The following is a 929-nucleotide window of genomic DNA, read 5'->3' on the forward strand; positions in this document are numbered from 1 at the left end:
TGGGTCCTAAAACTACACATTATAGGTTGTTAGAGGATTTCCTGAAATTAAATAAAGTTTAAATCTGACTGCTGAGAATGTTTCTGCTGTAGTRAGATATGGATTTGAATACTTCAACCAAKAATACTTTYATTCATGAGTTTCTGTCAGTTTTTATTTTTTGTCATTTGTTTTTATTGTGTAATTGGTCTTAAATTGAACTTCAGTTGGCGTTAAAAACTCTTAAATTGAAGCTGTAGGAACCTGTTACAGACGACTGTCATGTTTTCTTCCTGCTGCAGTAATGTGACGTTAAAGTTGTTATTTTTTTTAAGCTGTTGCTGTTTTCTGTTTCTCTCCTCCGTGAGACAAATTATTTTCTGAAAAGCTGCTTTGCAGTGATGAAATGAAAGAGCTGTGACCAGTCTTGCGGCTCTGGAGATCAGCATTAATTGCTGTAAAATGATTTAATGCTCAACTGGGTTCTAATAAAACACTTGGCTGCACCTAAAATCAGACGGTTTTTGTTTTGATGATCAGGAATGTTTAAAGGAAAAATGTAACAAACTAATAAATAACATTTAAACTCATATAAATACAAAGTAATGATTTGTTGAAATGTTAATTTTAAAAAGTTAAACATTAAAAGCAGCTGATGGTTTTAAAGTGTTTGTGATGAATTGTGAACTGACGTCAGGTGTGTTTGGTCCTCAGGGCCGGGTACCTCCCACAGGGCGTTCCCTTGCAGCTGATTGGCTACCTGCCAGAGGAGCCGTCCTTCCTGCCGTGGCACGCTGCCAGCAGAGTTCTGTACCAGCTGGACAAACTGCTGGACCGCACCGACGAGTACCGCCTGTTCAGTGTAAACATCCTGATCCATCAGAACCTGTTAGTCCGTCTGCTGCTCGTTAGCTGTGACTGACAGCTGTGTGTGTGTGTGTGTGTGTGTG

General features: G+C 39.2%; 1 protein-coding gene across 1 annotated transcript in view; it reads left to right on the plus strand.

The window, feature by feature from the left end:
• LOC106526106 (thyrotropin-releasing hormone-degrading ectoenzyme) overlaps window positions 1–929 on the plus strand; it is a gene marked incomplete in the record, with an annotated part of 168,985 nt that overhangs the window by 146,531 nt on the left and 21,525 nt on the right. Inside the window, 1 exon segment of the mRNA XM_014020594.1 lies at window positions 694–841. Coding sequence (XP_013876048.1) covers window positions 694–841 — 148 coding nt within the window.

The sequence above is a fragment of the Austrofundulus limnaeus genome, unplaced genomic scaffold (genome assembly GCF_001266775.1).
Source record: "Austrofundulus limnaeus strain Quisiro unplaced genomic scaffold, Austrofundulus_limnaeus-1.0 Scaffold259, whole genome shotgun sequence".
Taxonomy (NCBI): domain Eukaryota; kingdom Metazoa; phylum Chordata; class Actinopteri; order Cyprinodontiformes; family Rivulidae; genus Austrofundulus; species Austrofundulus limnaeus.